Source organism: Fringilla coelebs, assembly GCF_963513975.1.
Source record: "Fringilla coelebs genome assembly, chromosome: 5".
NCBI classification, from domain to species: Eukaryota; Metazoa; Chordata; class Aves; order Passeriformes; family Fringillidae; genus Fringilla; species Fringilla coelebs.
This window is the reverse complement of record NC_140033.1, coordinates 70521536-70545827: the sequence shown is the minus strand read 5'-3', so window position 1 is coordinate 70545827 and position 24292 is coordinate 70521536. Positions and strand designations below refer to the sequence as shown.

General features: G+C 38.4%; 1 protein-coding gene across 1 annotated transcript in view; it reads right to left on the bottom strand.

Annotated features, from left to right (window-relative positions):
- PIK3C2G (phosphatidylinositol-4-phosphate 3-kinase catalytic subunit type 2 gamma) overlaps positions 1-24292 on the bottom strand; it is a gene marked incomplete at both ends in the record, with an annotated part of 194652 nt that overhangs the window by 131801 nt on the left and 38559 nt on the right. The window contains 4 exons of the mRNA XM_084206328.1: positions 5264-5395; positions 11116-11238; positions 13974-14160; positions 22047-22080. Coding sequence (XP_084062454.1) covers positions 5264-5395; positions 11116-11238; positions 13974-14160; positions 22047-22080 — 476 coding nt within the window. The remainder of the gene's footprint in view (positions 1-5263; positions 5396-11115; positions 11239-13973; positions 14161-22046; positions 22081-24292) is intronic.

Here is a 24292-nt window from a genome sequence, read left to right as displayed (position 1 = left end):
TCAACCCTGTGCCCAGCATAAATACAAAACACAGCTCCACACCAGCCACTGGGAAGAAGATTAATTCTACCCCAGCCCAAACCAGCAAATCCAGCAAACTTTGGGGCACGGAAAGCACAGTCAATGTTCCTCAGAACAGTCAGCTTTTGGACACAGAAATGGAACAATAGGTGCCAAGTGGATGAATGAAACAGGGAAATGATACATCATTATTTTTAGAAAAAGAAGCAGGTGAGAGGGCAGAATCCACTCAGAAAATGAAAGAATTATCATCATGAGCATTACAACCATATCCTTTAGTGAACAGAGAGATTCTTCTCTCTGCAACTTGGTTCTGCTGATGAGCTCAGGAAGGTCACTCCCTATTCTGCCTACCATTCCAGTTTTTCCATCCCTGAGGTAAGGGTAACGACCTTTTAAAGACTCCTAGAATGATCACAGACACAGAAAACGGCTTTCATGTAACAACTTCACTGTCAAGCAGATCAGAAAGTGAACATCCTGCTCTGTGCCTACTGCCATTTATTCATTTTGGAATTACACAGATTCCCTTCTCTTGTTTATTACTGGAGCTAAAATAACCTTCCTACCTTGCTACAGAAAATGACATTGCTATTTAAAGACAGCTCAAGTTATCCTAAGTTGATAAAGTCAGCCTTATGCCCTGAAGTCCCACGGCAGACTTTCCCCAAAAGAGGAAAGTTTTGATGCTTTCTCTGATTCAGAAATTCCAAAATAAATTGTGGTAGAATCAGTGAAGCCATAGTAACATGGGGGACATTGCAACTCCCCAACTGCCCCAAAATGATGGATTTCTGGTTTGTTCATCAGCTCTGAATCACTAAACTGTTCAGCCCAAGAGACTAACAGAGTTTCTGATGTGAAGGAATAGAAGGTTGGCACACAAAAAGCTTCCAAACCCTTTTGAGCTGCCTCTAGCATCTAATGAGACTTCTTGATACACATGCACCACCAAAGGCTCTACTGGCACCGATTTAGGGCTGCTGTCTGAAATCAGCTCTCTGACAAGGCTGAGAAAAGCAGATATGATGGCTCCCCTACTGGGCAAGCAGGCAGCTACACTCATTACCATGTTCATTCAGAAATGTACATAATGTTAGAGAAGGGTTACTGCTTAGGCTGAATAAAATGGGAATATCAGGACAAAGTACTGTGTAAAAATAATGGAAGTGTCCCCAAACCCGACATTATAAGTCTCAGAAGTTCAGAGTTGAGGTTAAATTGAAAGGAAATGCAAAGCTGCTAAAATATATAAAAAACCCTTTTCCATATCTTATGACTCAAGCAGTCTTAATTCTGCATTTGAGTGATACTGTGAAATAACTCCTTTATTATAATTACAAATACTACACAGTTCTAGAAAATTCAAACTAGAGACAATTTTCAACCACAAATTAATGCTAAATGTACTGCAGACATTTTTAAGGACCTCAACCACCATCCCCACAGTTTCTAGTTTAAATAACTTCCCTAAATTTGCAGGATGAATTTGTAAGTGATAATTACATTGAGTACAAAATTATTCCAGACTTCGAAAAAATTTTTGCATTTATGTTCCTGATTACTTCATAATTTTTGTTCCAAAAATATAAAGTCACAAAATTACCTTACAAGCAATGATTTTAGAGTAAACAACTCCATTTAGGCAATGCTTGGAGAATATTTTCAGGAAGTCAGTTTGATAAGCAGGAATCCCAACACATGTTTGGCTAAGGCTACAGCGTGTATCCAGCAGCTAATCATGTTATAAAACTGCACACTGCAGGAAAACTGTCACAAGAGTGCAAGATAACACTAGAATTCAGGAAATAATGTAAATTAAGCAAATTTGAAGTTTGCTAAACATCTGCTCACTGACAAGTCTCTAGCAACAACAGAAACCCTAAAGCCGGCCAAATTCTTGAAGAGTTTTTTAGGTATTGTGTGGTTTCAAAATGGCCAGGTAAGAAGAAGAGAGTGCAATATAAAAAAAATAAGTAATATGCTTTAAATAAAGAGCTAGATTTGTTTATTTTTATATATATATATATACACACACACACAGTTCTCATCCATCTGATTAATATTTTTTAGAGGAAAATGGGAGCGGTAAACTCTCAGCAAATAACTACAGGCCTTTGATCTGGCAAGAGACTTCAACACTGTCGTGTTCAAAAGCTTGAGAAACTTCACACCTCTTGAAACAGATGAAAAGAATTTCTATACATGTTAAGTTCATGTTTTTTAATCTTCAGTTCAAATTAAATGTTAAGTATTAAAATACAAAGATGGGATGTGATCATACAGTGAAAATAATTATTTGAGCAGAGAAATTAGACACAAAATTTACAAAGAGGAGCAAATTCAGAGACTTTTTAATAAGTGTTCTTTTGCCCCCAGATGAAGATTCTAAGCAATACTTGGGAATAACACAAAACTGGTTTTATTTCCTTCTCTCTTTAACATAAGCCAAATAACTTTGAATAGAATTTCTGTGGTTTTAATCAGACAACTGAAATGAGGAACAGTATTTTAAAAAAACATGTTTGACATTTATTTTGTTTTTCCAATGTTTCACAAAACAATCTTTTTTTTTCTTTTTATCAAACATCTGAATAGGAAAAGTAGAACCACACTCTGTCCTTATCTTCACTGACCCTGAGAGGAGACCAACTGGGACAAGGATTTGAACCAGGATGTTTGATGACCCAAGCAAATACCTCAGGCCAGCTGGCTTCTTCAAAGAGCTTATTTCTGTCCTTTCCCCAATAAATTAAATTCTAGACATAAGAATGTTCAGACTTTTTTAGAACTCAAATTCACCTCAGAGGAAAGTTTTATTTTGAGAAAGTGTTATTTTCCAAGCTAGAAATGTTTTGTCAAAGATTTTCTGGTCAGATTTCTTTAATCTTTTTACACACATTCACAAAGTTTGTTATTTAAAAACCCTAATACCATAATCTTTGCAGTAATACAAGGTGCTCTTGACATATTAGCATGACACTGGAAGTACAAATCTTTTCTTGGTACATACTTCCAAGTTCAGAAGTGCTCTATTGAAATAAGTCTGAAAAGTTTAGTTGCATTCCAGCAGCAAGGGGAGTTTCAGGGCAATTCTGATTTTCAAACCAGTCTGTCAATTGAAATGAGAGAGAATAAATAATCCTATGGAGCTGTGGTTGGCCAAAGGAGAAAAAGGCATTTAGGCTTCTTTGTGGTAGTAATTACTGTAATTGTAAATGACACAGCTATCAGATTAGGGGGTGTTGAACGTGCTATTCCTAAATCATTCCTGCAACAACTCAACCTTGATTTCTGCTTTGAAGGGTCACTTCAGCAGTGATCTCTCCAATTACACAGCAAATGAAAGGAAAGTAGCCCTCTGTCCTCTTCACTGTGCCGATTGTGTGTTCCAGGAAAGAACAGAGCCATTTTGCAGTCAAATTTTTCAAACCATCGGCGTGGTGTGGACACCTAACAAAACCAATGTGCCTGCTCTGATGGCATACATGAAAAAATATACCTCACAGGGAGTTGAGGACTTTCAGGCCTTCCAAAAGTCATTTCTTTTGGACTTGAATGCTGGAAAAGATGAAATCCTCCAGAACAACACAGGTCCTCAAGAACAGAATTCTCGTACAGGAACCTTTGGAGGTAAATGGGGTAAGTGTTCTCTCATTAAGTTATCATGCCTCAAACACAGCTCATGCTTTCTTTAAAAATGCATTCACAATGCAAGAGTGAAGTGCCCTTCTTAAGGCTAACTATGAAAAAAAAGTAATTGAATAAATTGCCCCAGCAATCCTTGCAGCAGAGATTTGATTCATACTTTTTTCCTTTCTTCAAGCTAAGTGCTCTAAACACTACGTCACAAAAGAGCAGAGTAACCTTGAATTTCTCTGAAAAGATGGAAAAAGCATTTAGCCCAGTCCAAATTATTTCCTACACCTCTCTCACTTAAAAGTTCAAGGAAACACAAAGTCTATCAAATATAGCAAATTAGCACATGCAGTCAGATTTTTTGTTTTATTTTGTTTTAAATGGTCATTTCCACCATGTAGAGAAGTAGATCAAGATGTCTCAAGATAAGGAAAGAGCTACAGCTTAGAGGCTGATGCTAATGTGGAAACTTGGAGGGCTTGAACATATCCCTCTATTGCACTGAGGGTATTGCAGGGCAATGGAGCCCAAATAAAAAATTCCTACCACTGCAAAGATTCAGTCTAAATTCAGATGCCTCAGTGCTATTGAAATATGCTATATAGAGCACTGAAGAAAATTTACCTTGGATGTTTGTACATCACTGCAGAGGCACTCAAACTACAAGCACCTTTAACCACTGTTACATTGTGTACTGTGCAGAAAGAAGTGGTTAGAAAAGAGAAGAAAGCTTCTGAAGTGGTGTGCAGAGTGAAAAGTGCTCATTGTGGTCCCCACTAACTGTCCCAATTTCAGCAGAATGAATGTGTGTGAGAACAGGAAAAAAATCCCAAAAAAACAACCATTGTGAAGAAGAAAGAGAAAGTGTTAAAGAGTCACCTAAAACTAGAAAAGGAAGGAGGGAGAGAGGGAAGGGAGGGAAGGGAGGGAAAAAGAGAGAGGTGAAGGGAGGAAAGGAAGGGAGGAAAGGAAGGGAGGAAAGGAAGGGAGAAAAGGAAGGGAGAAAAGGAAGGGAGAAAAGGAAGGGAGAAAAGGAAGGGAGAAAAGGAAGGGAGAAAAGGAAGGGAGAAAAGGAAGGGAGAAAAGGAAGGGAGAAAAGGAAGGGAGAAAAGGAAGGGAGAAAAGGAAGGGAGAAAAGGAAGGGAGAAAAGGAAGGGAGAAAAGGAAGGGAGAAAAGGAAGGGAGAAAAGGAAGGGAGAAAAGGAAGGGAGAAAAGGAAGGGAGAAAAGGAAGGGAGAAAAGGAAGGGAGAAAAGGAAGGGAGAAAAGGAAGGGAGAAAAGGAAGGGAGAAAAGGAAGGGAGAAAAGGAAGGGAGAAAAGGAAGGGAGAAAAGGAAGGGAGAAAAGGATGGGAGAAAAGGATGGGAGAAAAGGAAGGGAGAAAAGGAAGGGAGAAAAGGAAGGGAGAAAAGGAAGGAAAAAGACACCTGTGAATGTGGCTCTTACTGGCACATCCAAAATAGTTGGCTGTAAGTTAACCTCTCAGTCTTATTACAGGAGGTCCTGAAATGAGTAATTCTGTCTTTTTATATTTCTCCCAGGTTGTAGTCTCCAATACTATTCAAGAATGGTCTTTTCTTAAGGTCATACAAACCCAAACTTACTCTTTTGCATACAGTGGGCAGCATGTCCAAGCAAGCACTTCTGTATTTTTAGAGGCACTGTTTACTCCCAGCAGTTTTATTGCCAGCATAGTTTCCCTGGGAAGAGCCTTTATTCGTAGAGGGAAGTTGACCCTAAAAGAAAACCAGAAAAAATAAAAGGTAAAATATTTGAGCATTGTTGCAACAAGTGGGTTTTTTCTACATTTTTATACATGTTCTAACACATGTATTGAGCTATAAATTACAGAAGTTGCACTCTGAAGGAAAAGGCAACTGACAGATCCCTTCAATACATTGATGAGTATTGGCAACCATTAACCTGAGTCACAGCATTTGAGAGGAGACAGATAAAAACTCATTCACTTCAGTGGTAACTACTAGAGCAGGCAAAGGCAGGAGGAACTGAATTAAACTTTCCTTTGGAATTACCTTATCAGTGAAAGGCTATTTCACAATAAGGAGCCTGTTAAGGGAGAATTGTCAAGCAGCAATTGGCTGTCTTGTGTCTTCAGAGGAAAACACCACTTAAAAAGCCAAGAGTTGCTGAATGATAATCATTCTCTTGTTCAGGTGTGCTTTGGTGGTGTGATGTTTCTTAACCACAATTTAAAAGCAGATGTTGTCTTAACAGCAATGAGAGATTTGAATTTTTAGTGAGAAAATTCATTTTTCATCAATATTCATCTCAGCTTTGCATTGAACATTAGCTTGCTTGGTCATTCAGTTCATTTAAACAGCTTATGAAAATTTATCTAAAATAATAACTTGGAATTATTCCAATAAGCCAGATAGTTTCATGCTGTATGGAAAGATCACATGTGTAATTACCCACACAAGTCTGCATTTTCTTTTTCCTGAATAGATAATTTTCTAGCCTTTTCTATGTATATTCAGTGGGAGCTTGAATTTATTAAGCAGAGAGTAAAATTAATTACATTTTTTTTTGTGTAAACAAAATCAATATAAGGAGCTAGGAGCTAAAAGGATTATTCCACATTGATAATATAATCATTAAGAAAACAAAAGATCTGCATAAACTGGAGATTAAGAAAACAGACTAAAAGATAAATCTGAGTAATAGAGTGACAGAAGAATGCAACTCAGCAATTTTAAAAAGATGCAGTCACACTTAAACAGCAAGCAAAAGTAGAATTTGCATTTAAAAAGTATCTTAGCCTGTAAAACATAAGAATTATGGCTGTTAGAAGTAAGACATGGTAATAGTGAAAGGAAAAATCAGCATAAGATTTTGCTCCCAGTTAAAAATCTATCAAATTTCTATTGGATTTGGGAACGTTTCCTGGACTGTGCTGACAAGCTACTGAGAGAAATTAGATGGGTTTCAGCTGAAAACCTGAAGTACTCCAAATCAGCATTAATGTCAAAATTTAAGATCATCAGTCTTCCAACATTTGGAAATGATGCAAATTTGCACACCTCCTTCTTTGAATAACAAAGCTAGACAGCCATTTCCCACTCTTTCTGATTACCACAAACAGAATTGAGAAGCAACTCTCAGCTGTCTTCCCACGTGTCCCTATTTATAGCTTTCAATTTTGCTTCCCCTGTCTCATGAACTCTTCCTTACTCATAATTAGTTAGAAACTGTTATTGGGAAACTGAACTGGTTTACCTGCTAAAAATAACTTGTTCTGTCTTTTTCACTGAGAGGCCAACAATATTTGGTACAAAAAAATGTTTGACAGAGTTAACTTTGAAAAACCATTAATGCTTTGATAAGACTGTAATAAAAACGCCAAAATATGCATTTTGTGATACAGACAATTGTTAACCTCTGTCTGGAGCTGGAGCAGCGAATAAAAACTCTCAGTATCATCACTGCAGAAAGCAAATGCTTGCTAGAGTTTCCCTAGGACATATACACCACTACTTCTAGCAGGAAAAGAAACTGGAAACTCTGACAAGTTACACATCCCAAGAGTTAAAGTATGGGCCAAAGAGGACCAAAACTTCCCTTCTGGACACATGTGATACACAAAGAAGAGGAATATCTGTATTGCTTTTAAGAACTTGTAGTGGTTTTGGTTTGCTAATTTGAGATTTCCTGGCCAAGATTTCCCAAGATTTTTTATATGTTTAACACATTTTACACAAAAGCATGTACAGCTTGTTAGTAGTTCAACAGACTATCAACTCACAAAGCCATCACTAATTAGTTCTTTTTGTCAGACACAGAGAAAACTACCAACAGCCTCTCCTAAAACATCACTTCTGTAATGCAAAACCGAGACAGAACTTTAATTAATGCCTGTCTGAATTTAGCCAGTTGGTCTCAGCCTTTGTGACTGCAAGAGGCTGAGCCAAGTGGGTGACTAAGAAGAAGGGATGAAACTCTGGCCAGAAATGAGATAAAGAAACTGCTCACTGAGAAGGTGCCATTCACAGGTATCAGATAAAGTTATACAACTTGTTTCCTAAAAGCACTCAACACAGAAAAACTCTGGGGCAACACAGAGAGAATGGAAACAAAACAGACAAGCCAAGCAAAATAGGGAGAGGAGGGAAAACCAGTGCCAAGAAAGTATCTGAGGTGATGAATGTTAATGTTAATTCCATACTTTGTGTCTGTAGGTTTAACATAAATTATGAAGGATGGAAAAAGAGGAGATGGTGAAATAAATACATCAAGAGCAACCAGCTAAGACCAAAGAAAATAACTAAGAGATCTCAGCCATCAAAAAATGAAAGTGATGAGAAAATAAGGGGGGCAAATTTGGACTTTACACATTACGAGTTAAATGGTACCAGCCTGTTTGGAGCCTGCATCAAGAAGACAATCACACTTTCCAAAGGTAATATACAAGTTCTAAAGCAAAACTATACTCTCAAAAAAGAACAAACAGAAGAAGCACTGCACAAGTCAACCTCCTAAGGAATCAAATTATTCCCATAGCTTCTGAGAACATTCTGGGATATATTAAATATGATAACAGATTTTAACAGAAGATCAGTTATATTTATATATAGAATCCCATCAAGGTGAAGTTTAGACACTAAGGTTAAAGCAGTTGAAAATAGAAGCTAAATTCATGAAAATCAGTGATTAAAGCAAGCCTTGTCTTTGGGGGAAGCTCGCTACCTAGACTCCTCATCACCCAAACACTTCTAACACTTGCCTTTTTTTTTTTTTTTCCCTGTTCAAATCCATCCTAATGTAAGATCAGAACTCATTTTGAATTAGCCAGGTTTATTTTATTGCCTGAATGATCCATAGCTATATAGAGAATATCTGACTTCCTAATGTAACAGATGCTCCTCCTGGTGAACTTTTACTTCATTTTTTAACAGCTGTGATCAGCTTCTCTGGGCAACATGTGCCAGGGTCTCCCCACCCACAGAGTAAAGAATTTCTTACCAATATCTAGTCTAAACCTCCTCTTCATTTAAGGCTGCTGGCTGATTTAAAATGCTCACCTGGCATCTCTATTTTGATTTAAAAGAACATTTTTTCACAAAATCCAGTTCTGGATACATGTTAAACATACAAAAAATAATGGCACAACTGGTTCACCAGATTCTCAGCCTGGACCTCAAGGACAAGGGGTTCAAGAAACCTCCCCTCATGGATTGAGACTGAAACCAATCTAGGTAAATCAATTAGAGGCAGAATATATGTGAATACCTTTAATGTTTGAGGGAAATATTCAAAATCCTGCCAGACAGATATAAATTCACAGGTTTTTACTTTAGTATTTATTTGAAATGGATTTTGAAAATTTTTTTTGAAAATCAAGCAACAATAAAAAGTAAAAAGATGCTCTCACAAACTGATGCTTTTATGTTCCACACACTTCTAGTTCTGACATTAAGATCCTCTTACAAGCATCTATGACCTACGAACTGATATTCTTTTTCCAATAAGACTTGGATGGAATTGTGCACATTTTATAATAATTTTGCAAGGGAGAAGTTTCAAGGGAAAGCCTGAAGCTTCAAGCTGATTGTTTTACATTTTCATGAAACAGAAGAAGAGCAGAATTTCTGCTTCAGTTACACTAAACATTTATTTCTATTCTATCTTCTGTTTTAACAAATGTTTTGTAACATGCATTCCAGAAAAGCATTAGCCAACTTTTAGAAGCCAAAACTGCCCTTAAGAAGTATAATCCTCCTCATCCCCTTCAATGTTGTCTGCCTGTATGTGCCATAAGAAATTACTTGACCAAAACTTGGACAAGGTGAAAATTCCTACAGAGGAAAAGGCAATAATATGATTTTTTAAACACAAGCATTTTTCAGCTGCTTGCCAATCATACAAAAGACTGAGGGATATGTACCTATATGCTATAGACACAACTGAGGGTGATGCCACAGGTTTAGCTTTTATATTTTCAGATTCTGTGCTGCTTTATTGTGTGGGTCTGAGCTTCACATCAGGGCATGGTGAGCTCTGTGCACAGAGCAGGGAGACAAAACAATTCCTGCTCCAGCTGGGCACCAAGGACAAATGAGCCAAATCTCAGCCCAGGAGCACAAACCCCGTGGGCTGGAGAGAGAAAAACAAGCAGGGTGGGACTGCAGGGGCTGAAGCTGGGATGGGACAATGAACTGCAAGGTGCAAATGGAGCAGAGCTGATCCCAGGGAGAGACCCCGTGCCCGGCCGGGCATTTTGGGGCCATTTTGGGTCATCTTGGGTGCAGCCCTGGCTGGGCTCTGGTGCTGCCCAGGGTGGGTCCATGCAGGAGATCCTTTGGATAAATCCCTGCTTTATTCTGGGACTCTGTCTAATCTCTGTTCTAGATCAGAGGCATCAAGGGCCTTATTTGGATCCTTAGCAGAAGTTCACCCACTTTGTTTCTTAATCATACAGAGACATACTAATCTTCCTATATCCCTCCACTAAGATAAATGTGTTTGACATGAAAACCTCTTCTTCCATTTGACCAGTTTGATACTGTTGTGTGTCTCAGAAAAAGGCAAACAGAAGTTAGGAATTACACATACAATTACAATTGTAATTAGAAAAAAAGCCCCAAAACCAAACCTTTGTGGCCTTTGTTCCATTCTAATGCAATCAAGCATTTCAGATTCAGAATACAGTCAACAGTGATGCGAAACACCAAAAATTTCAAAGATTGCAAATATAAATATGTCAGTCTCAAGAAGCTGAAAGAATTCCATATCCCCACCAAATCATAAAAAGGTGTATCTCTGTCTCATCTATTGCAAATATGCTTTTTTTCATGCCATTGCCTTAAATGAATGTTGATAGAGTGTGAGACAGACAGGTAGTAGGCAGCCTTTACTCTAAAATTCCAATCTCAAATTAGATCCTCATTGTAAAACTGCAGATCCTTCTTATAAAAAATGAAAAACATAACAACAAACAACCAAATAAAATAGCCCTCCAAAAATTAAACAGGCAAACAACCAAGTAAGACCCCAACTAACAACCCAAACAGCCTTGGTTGGTAAAACAAGAACCATGAAGAAAAGGTAAAGTAGATTCTCGAGCTGGATTGCAGATGTATTAAAGGTAGATCCAAAAGGTGCAATTCCTCAAAAGGACATAAATAAAGCCTTTGGTTGCACCTGCTTTCAGTTCCAACACTCCTTGACCCCTCCAGTGAACAAAAGCTATTCACAGACCAGCTCAGTTTAGCTTTTTGTCAGAACAGACTTAGCTCAGTCCTATTTCCCTGCCTCTGGCTGTCCCATTTCTTTCTCATTCCAATCTCTCTAAGTTTCTGTGAATTATGTGCAGTTTAATTGGCTCAGAAAAACATTCATTAAAAAATATGTTGCTTTTGCTATATTGGTTTTTTTTAATGAATATTGGATGTGTAATATTTGTCAGAGAAACATATATCAAACACAGACCAAAACTTACTTCTCATTCCAGTAAGCCAGAAAGAAGAAGTATCTTTTAACTTGAGTATTTTTGCAAATCTTCACTTGACATATTGTCTTCCCAGCATAAGTTAGTAAACAGGAAAAAGAGAAAACTTTGTAGCTAAAAAGGAGGAAAAATAAATTAATTTATTGTAATATACTATGTCCAGCACAGCATATCTGGAGTTAACCACTGAGGAACTTATGAAAATACATCCTTACATAAGAAAAGTAATTATAATAATTCATATCATGTTAATGTGTGCATGGAGGTGTTTTTAAGTTTTTTTGGTTTTTTTTCCTCTAAATATCAGAATTAAAGAGAAGTCTTAAAGACACCTGGGTTCTGTTCCAAGTTTTTGACTTTTTTTTTAAAATTATTGCAGTAAATGAAAATTTGGACACAAGCAAAGTGTTGGTAGTTGCTCATCCTAGAGCCAACAAGAAATCTCCCACCTAGAAAAGTGCATCCAGCCCTGGGGCCCCCAGCACATGAAAGACATGGAACTGTCAGAGCAGGTCCAGAGAGGGACATAAAGATGCTCAGAGGGCTGGAGCACCTCCCCTGGGAAGACTGAGAGAACAGGAGCTGCTCAGCCTGGAGAAGAAAAGGCTCTAGGGAGACATTAGAGCACCTAAAGGGGTCTGGGGAGGGATATTTTACAAGGGAATGTAGTGACAGGACAAGGGAAAACTTTAAACTGAAGTAGGTTAGGTTTAGATTGGATATTAGGAAGGAATTCTTTACTGTGAGGGTGGTGATGCCCTGGCACTGGGTGCCCAGAGCAGCTGTGGCTGCCCCTGGATCTCTGGAAGCGTCCAAGGCCAGGCTGGATGGGGCTCTGAGCTACCTGGGATAGTCAGAGGTGTCCCTGCCCATGGCAGGGGGTGGAATGGGATCATCTTTAAGGTTCTTTTCAACCCAGGTATTCTATGATTCTATTTATAGCTTTTTTCCCCAATCTGTAGAAACCAGATTAGTACTCAAGGGAATATATATATATATATTTACAGCAGAAGCATTAAAGCCCTCTGCATTGGCCCTCAGGAAGTGAACTGAGCAGCTTCAGAGTGAAATGTAGGTCTGGGAATATCTCTTGCTTCACATTCCTCTAACTGAAATCTTTTAAAATATTAGTCAAAATAGATTATAAATTACTAATGTTCTTAATTAGTCTTGTAACTTCCAGATCTTCCTGCCAGGCTCAGCTTCAGACTCATTCTGGACAAGAATGATGAACATGGGAAACAGTCAAATGTGAACAGGAAATCTGAGGCAGTCACAGATTGAAGGTGCCTGACTTTGCCATATTTATATGAATGATGGCTTATCTCTTCCAGAACATTATAATATATTTTATCATTACTGTAGCAGATTTGGGGGATTTTCCTCTTTTTTTTTTTAATTGAAAGAAAATTATGTCTAGCCTGCAGTACCTATGAAGTACCTATGAGGTGTCAGTTCAGAGAAGGAAAAATTATCTGGAAGGCTAGAAAATACTTCCCCTAAAGTCTAAACTTTACAAAGAGTTAGAGGTTAGTTCAGGAAATAAAAGGTTTTCATACAATCAAATTATTAAGTTCTACTATTTAAACAAAAGGATTGATACCTAATATAATATATACCATAATGTATATACTTTCTTATAGGATACATTTTATACACTATGCATATGCAGGAATATAGACATGTTAAAATACATGTTAAAATACATCTTAAAACAGCTGCAAGATTATAATGTGACCTTTGGAAAGGGAAACTGCCAGCATGAATTCATGCAGTGCAGAAAAATAAGAACTGGGAGCATGCATGTGAACAATGTCAATAAAAGAAATTGAGGAAACCAAGTGTTAGAGCAGCAGTTCATGTTAAGAAGTCCATGCCAGCTGTGAATATTGGAAAGACTGGAAAGGGGGATTAGGAGGAAGATTTTTTTGTGTGCTCCAACCTAGCACTGAAGTCATCAGTGGCCTTTAGGCTATGTGGAATATCACATTTTTCTGGTAAAACATAAAATGCAGTGGGAATGGTATAACCATCTGAAATTAGGATAGTGATTGTAGTTTTGTATTTATTACCTTAGCTAATGCAAAGTCCCTCAGATTTTTGTTAAATGGCTAATTACAGACAATGCTGTATAGCACAGTCCTGTGCTCACAGTCTAATGCAAATGATCCCACAGTCATTTGGGATTGAAGGTAAAGAGGGAGCAATGGGAAAATGAACAAAACTTTGAGAACAACGTTTTAACTCATGAAAATAATGCTACCAGACTGTGTTCACCTGTCCCCCTTTGAGCACACTGGAGTTGTAAGAGCAGAACACCAGTTTTGCTCAGATTAGGAACAGCAGCTACTTGATGAGACAACTAGTTTTACCAAATTTGAGCAGTACAGAAGATAATATTCCTATTAGCTTTTTATATAATTGTCTCTTTTTTCTATCAAAATTCTATTTCTATATTTCTCTTTTATTTTCTTGTGTTATGCTGATAGAAGGTATACTTGGATCTCTAAACTTCAATCACATCTATGAAGGGCATCACCAATTAAGGTGCTTAGTCACATGACAAGGTTGGAACGAACCAAGAGCAAAAATTGCTGAGAAAGCCTCACTGAGATTGGGTTCAAGCAAAACCACCCCTTTGTTTAACTTGGCAAGCTGGTCTCCAACCCTTCCAGTTACTTGTCCTGCTGAGATCACACCAATTCCCAGTCCAAACAGCCTTGGTGTGCATCACACAGCCTCTAGCATTAATTTAGGACCACCACCAAAGCAGCAGAGGTGAGCTGGTGTCTGTGAAAAATTACTTTTGTCAAAGAGACAACACATCTTCATATGAGCCCTCCTCTTACCTGGTCACCCAGGCTTCTGGGATGTTATGGGCAGCAAAAACAGTGAAGCTCAGCTGGGAATTCAGGCTGATGTCTGCACATAAAGGGCTTCTAGGGATGCTGGCAAGCTGGAAATTTGCATCAAAGCTGCTGCTGTAGGCATGGATGAGATGAGAGATGGCCATGGAGAGCTCGGTCACAGCAGCCTCTATTAACACGGAGAGGAGACAAAGGAATAAATAAAGTTAGCAATAGGTCATTTACAAAGAACTATATTTATCCTAAACCATCAGTTATGGCTTTGAAATGCTTCCTAATAAAATTTAATTGAAATGACATAACCTGCAACTGAAGCCAATTAGCCATCTGTGTTCTGAAAGTGGCTTTGGCTCATTTCTGGTGTATCCTTAACAGACTTCCATTACAGAGCTTTCAAATTAAGGCATTTTCAAAGTAAGCATTTTCAACTACAGCAAGCTACTGGGTACCTCAGATAGGCCATTTCAGGCTTTGAATTTTTGTGCTGGAAGGATTTTTATGAAGTATTTTGTCATTTCAGCAGCTAAGTAGCTACTTACTTCAAGGGAACTGGCAAGGCAGCAGTAGAAGGGAGAAAAGGCACTGGTTACATTTTAAGACTATAAAGCTGTTGCAACTGTAGGCAAACAATTAATAAAACATATAAAACAGCAGCCACAACCAGAAAAACCCAGCATTCAGGTGGTCATGGGTTGGTGATAATATTACACAGAAATGGACACTGAAATAAATATCTATACAAATAGGTGTGAAATGCAGGCTGCACCCTAATTTATAGCACACCTCTATTTATGTCATTCCCTCTGGCTTCAGCTCTGCAGTACTTTTTTTTTCTTTTCTCCTTTTTTTTTTTTTTTTTTCTCCCCTGCAATTCCTGGCTTTTATCCATCTTCCCTCTCTGTTTTTGGAGCAGCTTGGGGTTGCCTGATTGCCAGTGTAAACTCAAACCCCCGGTCCTGGCAGCCTCCATCAAGTGAAGAGAGCTGTTAAGAGCACTCATTTCTCAAGCAGGGACTAGGCTGAGAGAGAAAGTGTCAGAGTATATTGCATTGTTCCAAGATCAGGATGATTTCTCTTCCAAGAGGAAAACCCCAAATTCTCCTTTTTTTTACTCTTCTAACTCACATTTTTCTACATGATCAAGAACATGCTCTCACCACCTGTTAACAGTTCTTGAAATATTCCCTGGACTTGTCTGGCCACTGAAGTCGGCAGCCATCTATCAGCTCATAGTGCCTATTGAAAGAAAAGAAAAGAAAAAAGAAAAGAAAAGAAAAAAGAAAAGAAAAAAGAAAAGAGAAAAGAGAAAAGAGAAAAGAGAAAAGAGAAAAAAGAAAAAAGAAAAAAGAAAAAAGAAAAAAGAAAAAAGAAAAAAGAAAAAAGAAAAAAGAAAAAAGAAAAAAGAAAAAAGAAAAAAGAAAAAAGAAAAAAGAAAAAAGAAAAGAAAAGAAAAGAAAAGAAAAAAGAAAAAAGAAAAGAAAAAGAAGAAACAACCCAGGAATAGGAAGCCTGAGACTCCTGTTAGCTTTTTATCCTTGGGATAGGTGCAGCAATCCTGCCCAACCTCAGATACAGATACCACTATTCACTGCACTCAGCTATCCCAGTTTTCTGACAGAAATGTTTCCAAAAAGCCCTATCCTCAGTCCAGAATTTTATTCCCCTCCTTTGATACCTTTTACCCTTAAACCAGCAACTACCCAGAACTATTGAGTCACAAAATGCATTGCAAAAGTGCAAAGAAATAATTTCTCTTCACTTCATAGTAGACAAATTATAATAACAATAGAAATAGACATACAATTGAAATAGTCTGATATATAATGAGGTTTGCTTCTGAAAATATTGACAGCAAATTATTGCACGTGTGAAGGACTGGCTAGAGTGCTACACCTTGTAATGTAATCATCTTCCACATATGAAAACTGAATCATTTTGGAGATAAACAGGCTAAAAAAACTCAGTTCTCCTACTCTCTTTGTCTACCATTTGGTTTTAATCGCCTTTTTTATTTATCCTCTTTAGCATTTTACCATTTATCATCCTTCACCACAATAGTTTTAAAAAAATCTTTGTCTCTAGTGATTTTTTTCCCTAGAACACCATTTAATTCTCATTCCCAGATGTGCAATCACTTAGTAACTGCAAACTAAATGTTTAATTTGCACTGAATTCTCTTGCATTCCAAGAACTTACCCTTAGTGATACACATGGAACCTTCTTAAGAGGTCCAGAAGAGGACATCAGCTGGCTGTTATTTGAACCAGTACTTTATGTGAAAAGTACCACACTATTTTTTATTAAGGACCAACAGCTCCTTGTGAGATTCTTTGTTTCCAATCTGTTCCAAGTGGTTGACAGGCAAATTTAGTGCAATAGCAAACCCCTTATTTATGAAAATTGGCCTGTTGAAGTCAATGATTTCTGAACAGAACCTTCTCAGTGTTTTCTCCAAAAGAGGGTAAAAGGTAGTTCAGAGTTTCTGAAAATACAGTTTTAACACAATCTATATTCTAGGTGGTAAAGCAACATTTCAGATTTTGTCTCCAGAATAAGAAATAATGTATTCTGTCTCAGCTAAGCCACAGATAGAAGGGAATACTCTGTGAGCAGAGGATTCCCAAACAATAAAGTCAGGAGAAAATGCACAATGGAGTATTTTCCATAACAGAAAATGTACATGTGCCAGACAAGGACGTGATTAAGATGCAAGATGCCTATCACTACATCCAAGCTGCCCTGCCCATTGACCATGCTTACAGAAAAATGATTTTCATGCTTTACTTGAGTCACAAAACTGATGTCAGATGTGTAAAAAACAGACAAGCAGACAGAACCAAACAAAACCCCTCAACTTGCTCTAACAGCACGTGAGGGGTGAGGGCAGCAATGGAAAAATTAGGGGGCAATTGTTTCACTGCCAGCCAAGGGAGGGAAATGACATTATTTATTTAATTATTAAGACATAGAGAATGAAGGTATTTTCAGGAACAGAGTTCCTCAGGTTTAAGCAAATGTCCAATATGATCTGGTCAGCAGGTCCAGAAATTTTTTCAACAATAATTTTCTTATTCTTGCTAGCTCTCAGTTATAAAACAGTCTATGGTTCCTCTGCCAGAATCAATCCTTTTCCATCCCCCATTCTCCAGTCATTAGGAGCAGTAGCAATTAACTGAATTAGAGGGAAACGTCTTGGGCAGCCTGTAAACATCCATTACTCACAAAACTTGGTCAGCATTTTCTCACTGTATTTTAATGAGCTGCTGAATGGGATATGGTAGGCTGAAATTATATCTCCAATTCATGAAGCCAGAGAACTTTTACTGCTTTTTATGCTTTTTAATAAATCTCAGCTGAGAAAGGACTGGTGCTCCACTGATTTACAAAGCACAGGCCATGGACTTCCTACAGCAGATTCAGAGTTTCAGCTACATCAAAACCTGTTTTCTAGAAAGGTGTCCCAGGCATACCCAGTATGTAAGAGACAATGAAAGCATCACATTGCAAAGTGAACTGTGACCAAGATTAATAATCTCACAACTCAAACCTCGTGATCTATTTCTGCTGTGAAATTATTTGCCATCACCTTCTCACTGAAAGTGAGGAGAAACCTGACATGCAGAAATGGAGGAGAACAAGGGAAGTGAACTTTAACCACAGCTGCCAGATGTGCTTATTTCTGACAGATTCCTGTTTCTTGTGCAGGAAGCATGAAGGAATAAATTCTACCTGGAGTGAGAAACAGAACAATCCTCAATCCTGAAGGCGTTAATGAATACACCTGCAAGTGCCTCCACCATTTAACAAGGAATATAGTAGCTTATTCCTCACCAAAACCCAATTACTTTTTCCTCTCAGTCCAGTATTACAATTCCCATATTATTTTTTTGCCAAATCTTCCAACAGGGCAGGCACCTTGCTGTTACTGTACCAGCAGATGAGGTCAGCTCAATACATGTTAAACACTCTCTCTGACCTGTACATGTTTTCTCCAGGTAAAACATGACAAAAATCTGGTTGAACAGAATTTGGAATGAAGGCTTATGACCCTTTTGACAGATTAAAAACACTTTTGAGAAGTAGAGTTTGATTTTCTTCCTTTCCAGCTGATTTTCAGAGATGAAAACAGAAAGAGCAAGGTCCTGAATACAGTTTAGGACCCACACACACACACAACCCCAAAATCAAAACTACAGAAAAAAGAAACCCACCTGACCTTTAAGTAAAATGCTAAGCAACATTCATTCAGCTACTATTGTGATAAGAAAGAGGCAAACCATGAAAAGGCTGTAATGCACACACTGATCAGAGGCAGCCTCCAAACACCAATATTCACTGGACTGTTTTCTCCTACTAGTTGAAGAATCCTTGGATTATCCCTTGAAAGGAACTTTAAAATCTTCTGCTGAAAATACCAAAAATGTCTCTGTTTCTATATGCCTTGATAACTTCTGCCTACTTTTTGTGCAGAATTGGGAGGTTCTAGTTATTTTAAAATTGTTCTTGATTAAAAAGCCTCTGGCTATAGGGACAATATATCAAGATGCAACACAACAACAACTTAGAGGTGAGGAGCTGTGCTCTGGTTTGGAAATAATGCAGGAGACATGTAGAAAAATGAAAGAAAATCAATAAAAATCCCTTAAGATTTTTCCATATTGTAAAAACAAAGAGAGTTTTTCCCAAAACGAAAATGTAATGGGTTTGTGCTATGAAAGGAAGAAAAATAATTTTTCAGCTCCAAAGGAAACTCTAACAAAAAAAAAAAAAAAAAAAAAAACCAAAAAAGAGAAAAAAACCCACTTAATTTCCCCCCTTTTTTTTAAAAAAAAAGCCTTTCTATTGGCTTAGTTAGAGAAGCTTTACAGTCTAAATGTAATGATGACTACATTACATGTATTGTAAGCATTACATTCCTGCATTCACTCTAAAAGATAACAACTCCAGCAATTCAGCTGGAAAAGTCTGCTAATTCAATATCATCAGTTCCTGGTGCACACCAAACCTTCTGGATGGGTCCCAGAGAAATACTGATCAAATTCTGAAAGCTGCTTATTATGTCTGATGTGAAATGCCTGCCCTGAGCAGCAAGGCTGTAGACATGGAATAAACATTCATTCATCAGCTTTTGAGAGCTACACACAGACTCAGGTCTGCACCAGCCTGCAGCCTTCCCACACTCTGGATTGCAGCAAACTCCAATGCTACATCTCCACTAACATGAGTAATCTTCATTTTCTGTCAACACTTGAGGCTGATGTCTAGAAATGCCTATAGTTCCTCCCACTTAACAAGAAATAAAGAAAATTTTTTGAGCACTAAAACTTGAATATAATCTTCTAAGGACTTTGTAGAGAGGAAAAAGAACATGATCCAGACTTAGGCATTATGTGGATAAGTATTGCTTTATTCACAGCAGTGGCATAAATTGTTCTACAGAGATAACACTGTTAACAGAGGCAGTGATTGGAACACTAAAATAAGGGTAGATATTTTGAATATAGTCTTTGACTTGCTTAGTCCAGGATGAATGGCTAATAATAAACCTCAAACAAAAATCTGTTATTAAAGAGGAAGGTTAAGGCAGTTTCTAAACAAGTTTTTAAGTAAGGCTTTCATTTTAATAGTATCTTTTATCTTTTTCTGTTTTGTGGTAGTGAGAAGCTACAATGGAGATAAAACTCTTTTATGATACTCAGGGCAATAATCATCTCTTGGGGAAAAAAGGGGGAAGGAAACAAATTATTAATTGGAGTAACTGTTTGGTGCTCTTGCTGTTAAAATTTGATCCTGTTTTCTTCAAGACAAACATGAATACATATGAGGGACAGAAAGGAACAGTAAAAATGGGAAATCCAGTCTGTCCCTTCCTCAGCTATCAATTCTGACTTCATCTGCAATGAGCTGCTTGAGGAAGGAAAGCACATGGGGTTTAGCTTCCCAGAGATCTGGAAAGATGTAACAGCACTGAGCAAATCTATGATTTTCCTTTAATTTTGGGTCACAGGCTTGCAGATTCTTGTATGCCTGCAATCCTAGACAGCCAAGCACAATGAAGTAAAAAAAGGGTGGGAAGCAAATGAGGTGAAAAAGGAAACACAAAGGAGAATTTGGCAGGAGCTTACAACTCACCACTTATTTGGCTTTTACTTCTAGCTTCAGCAGGTGAAAATATCATCTGGATTCCTCTCAAGGTTAGTGCTCTTAGATCAGTGGCATCATCATGAAGGTGAGCACTGGGAAGACAGGGACTAAGGAAAACTTGTGATGCCCAAAAGAGAAGATGTGAGATGTTTTTTCCTCACATCTGGGAGCTCAGCCCTAGGTTCCTGCAGATCAGTTTTGCTCATTGCACTCACACTTGGTTGTTCACAGACATGTTCTTAACACCAGCTTTGACATGCTAGCTCATTAGCTTAATTTTAAATATTTTACTGACTTTTAGTCTATTTAGTTAATGTATTAGGGGCAGATGTAAGGCATGTAGCATGTCAAAACATACATGAAATGGAAATTTGGTTACCTTGGACAAATTTGAATGCAGGCTTCTCCACAGAATGACTAATGGCCTGGCAAGTTCTGACTTGCTATCAGTAACTTGCAGTTTCTAATCTTACACTACCAAAAGGATTCTGCAATTGTTATGAAATTAGGGTGTGCCAAAAGCAAACAGAGAAATCTTCACGGGTGAACATTTCCTGGCATGAATAAAGGTACAGAGAAGTAGGGAGTAAACACAGATTCCTTCACTGTTACTCAGTAAATGAGATTTTCCTTGAGAGAGCTGCTGATTCAATGAATTTCGAATTTGGAAAAACCTGTAATGAGAGGAGTGTTCTAAATCCATTCTAATGACATTTTCTGAACAGTGTGTGGAGGAAGAGGTTTCTCAGGTAGATGTTTATTAGTAACTATTGATTGTTTTTAACATGAGCTATTAGCTGCCACTGAGAGTGTTTAAAAAAAGCATGGGAACAAGGAATATATCCAAGAAAGAAGAGTCCCACAAACTGAATTTGCCTTCATCTCCCTTCTGCACCTGCATGTTCCTGGCCTTCCAGATGCTTAGCTTCTCCTGGCAGCTTACAAATTGAATTGCTGTTTCCCTTCTCTGCTGTTCATGAAGTTGAACAATGCAGAAAACAAGCCTGGCATTTGGAAACCTGCATCTGAAGCAACTGTGTGTTTGAAAGATTGCTGAAATCATTGCAGCTGATTCACCTTTTTTGCCTCTCTGAGCACGCTGCAGTCAAGAAAAGCAAACAGAGGAAAAGAGCATCTCAGAGGCCATTTTTTCCTCAAACAAAATGGGGAGAGACAAATTCCTTCCACAGCCCACCCCAGTGCTCAGCTGCAGGGAGGGCCCTTGATGGTACCCATGCAGCATCCCCAGCTGCATTTGGGCAGCCACAGAGGGGTAGAGCAGCACCTGATGAGGCTGTTCCCTCCTGGAATCCACCCCTGACAGAGCAGACTCCTGCTCATCCCTTGGTCTGAGAGGTGCTGACAGTGCTGGGCACCTCTGAGCCAGTGAGAATTAAAAAAGGCAGGGTTTATAATTTCGTCCATTACTGTTAATTAATGTACTCTTCTTATGACAGTCTATCATTAGACAAGACACTGTTTATGCAGCAAAAGATCACAAAGAACTAAAGCTTACAGAGGGGGGAATTAAAGTTATTGGAGTCAGATGGAAAAGTCATACAGAACAATAATTTTTCAGCCTTCCATGAAGTTCATTATTTTCCCTTTTCTTCATGAGGAAAGTTGTGATTAAAGAAAACCACCATGACCACCATGACCTGAACTCAGTTCTTTCACTCTATTTATTCTCCGTATTTCAGTTTCCAGATTATTTTGTGGAAACACTTTTATTTACACTTTTAGGTCACTTCAATTTCAACTTATCAAAATTACCTTATAATACACCTTAACATGTAAACATCTGCAATATGCACACTCAAACAGATTAGTAAAACAAACAAATAGCAAAATGTGTTTTATGATGACACACCTTGAATTAACATACTTAAAAAAAAAAAACAAACACTCTACCTTTGCCTGGTGTTTCCACACTTTGAAGAGAATTCTATAAAGACAAAACCAGAGAGGAAAAAAAATAATCAGTCACTTCAGAAAAGACTGGGTTGAAGTTCTAATGGTTGTAGGGTAGAAATTACAGTGGAAAGGGGGAAGATTTATATTTATCTTAATGTTATGATGACACAAGACACGACTGGGATTCAGAGCAACAGGACCTGCTTCCTCTACCACCTCACCAAGCCACTCAGACCTGATTTCTGACAGTATTTGGGCATGTCAGGGTACAAAGAAACTCTCATCAAATGTGCTCACACGTTCTCAGCCTCCACAGTGGTACAACAGAGAGAAGAATTCCCTCTCCACCCCTTTGCAAGCCTTACACAATCAGTGGTGAAGCCCTAAGGGCAGGGTCTTGGCATCCTCACAAAGGTGAGGAGCAGCAAGTGTCCACTCTCAAGTGGCCTCCATTTCACCTTCTCCTGTGCCAGATCACTGAAAACAGCTGTGCTCTTTGAAAGCCTTTGAGCAGGCAGCTGACCAGAGGTGGCCAAAGGGAAATAGTGAGTGAGGGGAGACCCCAAATTGCTCTCCAGCTTCCTCATGAGGGCAAGTGACATGCAGTGATGTCTTCTCCTGGTCATCAGTGACAGGACCCAGGGGAATGACATGAAGCTGTGTCAGGGGAGGTTAAGTGGATATCAGGAAAAGCTTTTTCACCCAGAGGCTGGTTAGGCACTGAACAGGTTCTCCAGGGAAATGGCCACAGCCCCAAGCCTGACAGAGTTCTGGAAGCATTTTGATGACACTTTGGGGCACAGGGTGTGATTCCTGGGGTGTTCTCTGCAGGGACAGAAGTTGGACTTTGATGACCCTTGTGGATCCCTTTGAACTCAGCAAGCTCTGTGATTGCATGAGTCTATGATCAGACTTATATCTACAAAGCGACACAAAAATAAGGAGCAAATCTTGACCAGAGAGACTGCAAAGTTAATTCTGCATTTCATATTGCCTCTGGCTTGCACTGTTTGAACCCACATCCCTGTAAGGTTTTCTACCCTTCAAAGTCATTAATCCCTTTGCAGTGGGCTCAGAATGCTTCGTGTTTGTACATATGTATTCAGCATGATGCTTCCCAAAAATTACAATGCATGCAGAGGCGGCAGAAGAAATACAGTGCTGGATGTACATTCTCCCCCTGGCACCCAGCTTGGAGCTGCCAGCATTTGTCTGGTGAAGATGAACAGAAGAAGTCAAATGCTTACTTGAGGGGAGAAAAGCAGCATCCAGGCTGAGAATTATGTTTGCACAATCTTCATAATGCAGCGAGACAAATGGGAACAGAGACTTTTGTTCAATTCCCTCAAATTTTGGAAAGTAAACAACCTTTTGGCACGGTACTTATAATTTCAACATAGTATAGCATGCTTAATATATAGTGGATTAGTGCCTGTTCTGGCAGGATTTGATCTCCTATGACATTTTGTGAGCTGCTGTAAAAAAGGAATGGGAGGAAAAAAAAAAGGAGAGATGAAAAACATTAAGTATGCATCCGGCCCAGAGCTTCCCCTGAATGGATTTGAAAATCCCAGGGTTAGGTTGGTTAGAGACTGAAATAATCACATTTACAAAGAGATGCAATCAGTTAAGAAGAAACCAGCACTGGTGCCAGTTGCTTTCATAATCTCTTAACCACGGTACAGGAATGCACAGTACTGACAGTGAAGAGGTAATAAGTACAATTTAATTAAAGACAGAAGATTGAAACTAAGTTTCTTTGTTTTGTTTTGGGTTTTTGGTTTTTTTTTTTAACCAGAATTATATAGAAGCACATTCAGGTTTTTTTTCCAAGTAGGCAAGCACATATGTACAGATAGGTATCAACAAACATACACTGGCAACCTATGTAATTTACATTGGAAGGAGTAAGGAGTGGTTTCCCTGAGGCTTTATGTGCACTTGTGCCAAATGGACGTGTTAAAAAATATTCCACACAAAACCACACCATATATTACACTAAAGCATCAGGAAATCATGTGGAAAAGCAGTTAGAATGTTTTTCTGGCACCTCTTCCTCAGCAGATGTGTAATGCTGCAGTGATTGAGATGTAACAGGTAACCTCAAAAATGTCACTTAATTTGTGGGGCAGTTTACCTGCTCATCTGAAAAAAGCTTCTCTTCCTCCTAACAAAATATTTTGGTGTGGTGCTAGACTGATGAACATAATAGTAATGATTCTAGCAATATGGTCAAATACAGT